The sequence below is a fragment of the Gavialis gangeticus genome, unplaced genomic scaffold (genome assembly GCF_001723915.1).
Source record: "Gavialis gangeticus isolate Ggan-Ray unplaced genomic scaffold, GavGan_comp1, whole genome shotgun sequence".
In the NCBI taxonomy this organism is placed as follows: Eukaryota; Metazoa; Chordata; order Crocodylia; family Gavialidae; genus Gavialis; species Gavialis gangeticus.
This window is the reverse complement of record NW_017728960.1, coordinates 3,318,796-3,320,625: the sequence shown is the minus strand read 5'-3', so window position 1 is coordinate 3,320,625 and position 1,830 is coordinate 3,318,796. Positions and strand designations below refer to the sequence as shown.

The following is a 1,830-nucleotide window of genomic DNA, read 5'->3' as shown; positions in this document are numbered from 1 at the left end:
CCAGTTGCAGACCCAGACAGGACAAGAAAGTGGGTTGGGCACTGCATCTTTCAGCTCAAATGTCAAGTCCAAGAGAGATGGCCAAGGACTTCATTCATCTGACAATAGGAACCAGAGCCATAACAAAACAATTTTATTGATGTTACTGACATGCTGCTTCTCTCCCTGAAAAGGGTCTTTTCTTCCCTAAACATTACTATTTTTGACATCCTGTGCTGAAGGAAGAGAGAGATGGAAACTCAAACCGTAGTGGAAAACAAAACCTTATCAAGCCAGGCTGAAATGTAAACAATTCCTCCAAAGCTATGCTGAAGCTCTATACTACATGTCAAAGCTCTTCCTCACAGCCTCTACCAGTGCTTGTAAATGCAACCCTAAGGAAGGTTCACAAATGGCCACGCATGTAGAACTGGGCTCATTAGTTTTGTTCAAACTACTAAACCATGCATTAAGACAAACAAGCAAGGTACTAACTTGCATCAAATGCACAAATGCTTTTTAAAACAAGGCACTGATACTCAGCACTGCCTTCTCTGGAGGGTGGCAAGGGCACAACACCCCATAAAATGAGCCATGGGAAGACTGACCCTCAAACACCCCCCTTGGGTCAAAATTCCACCTGAGGCTACTCGAAAAACCATAGGTATCTCTCCTTGGAGTCCTAATCAGTGTTCTGGCCACCAAATTACAGTGAATTTGTCATTTCAGAGGAGAGGAGGGTCAATAATTGTTAACACTGACAGTGGCCCATTACCTGGTGAAGAGCTCCCCTTCTAGCAGGACCATGTATGGAGGATGGGGTCCATCGGAAAGCACCCACTTCAGGTCCTGCTCCTTCTCAGCCACATGGATCACTCCTGTATCTCCATTAATAGAGGCTGCAGAGAGACACGCACAACATTGCCATCTTTCAGTGAAATCCATTTCCCTCAAAGCTGTACACTTTCTGGGTATTGGAAAGTAGGAGACCAGAAGGCAGTCTGAATTAAACTATGGCTCATCCCACAGCGTGGAGGAGCTGGAGAACCCATCTACACTAGCTGATTTGTTAGACCATGTGCATTTCCATCCTTTAACCACAGCAGACAAGATCCACTGTGGGGCAAAGCTTCTACTGAGGAAACTAGATGTTAAACCACAAATCAGCAACATGCTAACTGGCAGGAAGCCCTTTCACCAGTCACAATGTGGAAACCCTTCAAAATCAGCGTTCCTTATTTGTCTTCCACCTCTTCCCAGCCCAAACCTTGACAGCGCACAAACACACACATACAGAAAGTCAAAAACTAAACTAAGCTTATAACCTATCTAGTTTTAAAATACTAGTCTAGAGAGATGAGAGGAAAAGGAAGATGCCCAAATGATTATACTTAAAGCAAACAGTTACAGTATATTACTCTTTCAACTGCGTCTGCTTCTGGGACAACTCTGATCACAAAAGACATGTGATCTGAGGGTTTCCTGTACATTTAAGGTTACACGTCTCCCGTATCTTGCATCCTCCCAGCTTAAAGTAAAAGAACCGCTAAAGACATGTGCTCGGTCATACTTACACTGACAGCCTATTTGATGAGTAGCATTCAAGAGACGAACACATGGGGCAGTCCTATTTAAAGTAATATAGATTTTCCTCTCCACAGAATTACCCCAACAGGAACCTGAAAAGGCAGAACAAAACTAAAGATGAACAGGATGGAACAGCTTATTTTTTAGCGTTCTTGGACACAATTGTTACCTCTGTCCGTGCCCAAAAATACCAAACATACATTGACTGGTTTATTTAGGAACACATGGAATAAAAAAAAAAAAAAAAAAAAAAAAAAAAGAAAA

The 1,830-nt window shown here is 42.6% G+C and overlaps 1 protein-coding gene across 1 annotated transcript in view; it reads right to left on the bottom strand.

The window, feature by feature from the left end:
- The window catches only part of NCSTN (nicastrin), a 26,199-nt gene that overhangs the window by 22,393 nt on the left and 1,976 nt on the right, over positions 1-1,830 (bottom strand). Inside the window, exons 2-3 of the mRNA XM_019525063.1 lie at positions 1,554-1,658; positions 755-878 (exon numbers count right to left, since the gene is read on the bottom strand). Coding sequence (XP_019380608.1) covers positions 755-878; positions 1,554-1,658 — 229 coding nt within the window. The remainder of the gene's footprint in view (positions 1-754; positions 879-1,553; positions 1,659-1,830) is intronic.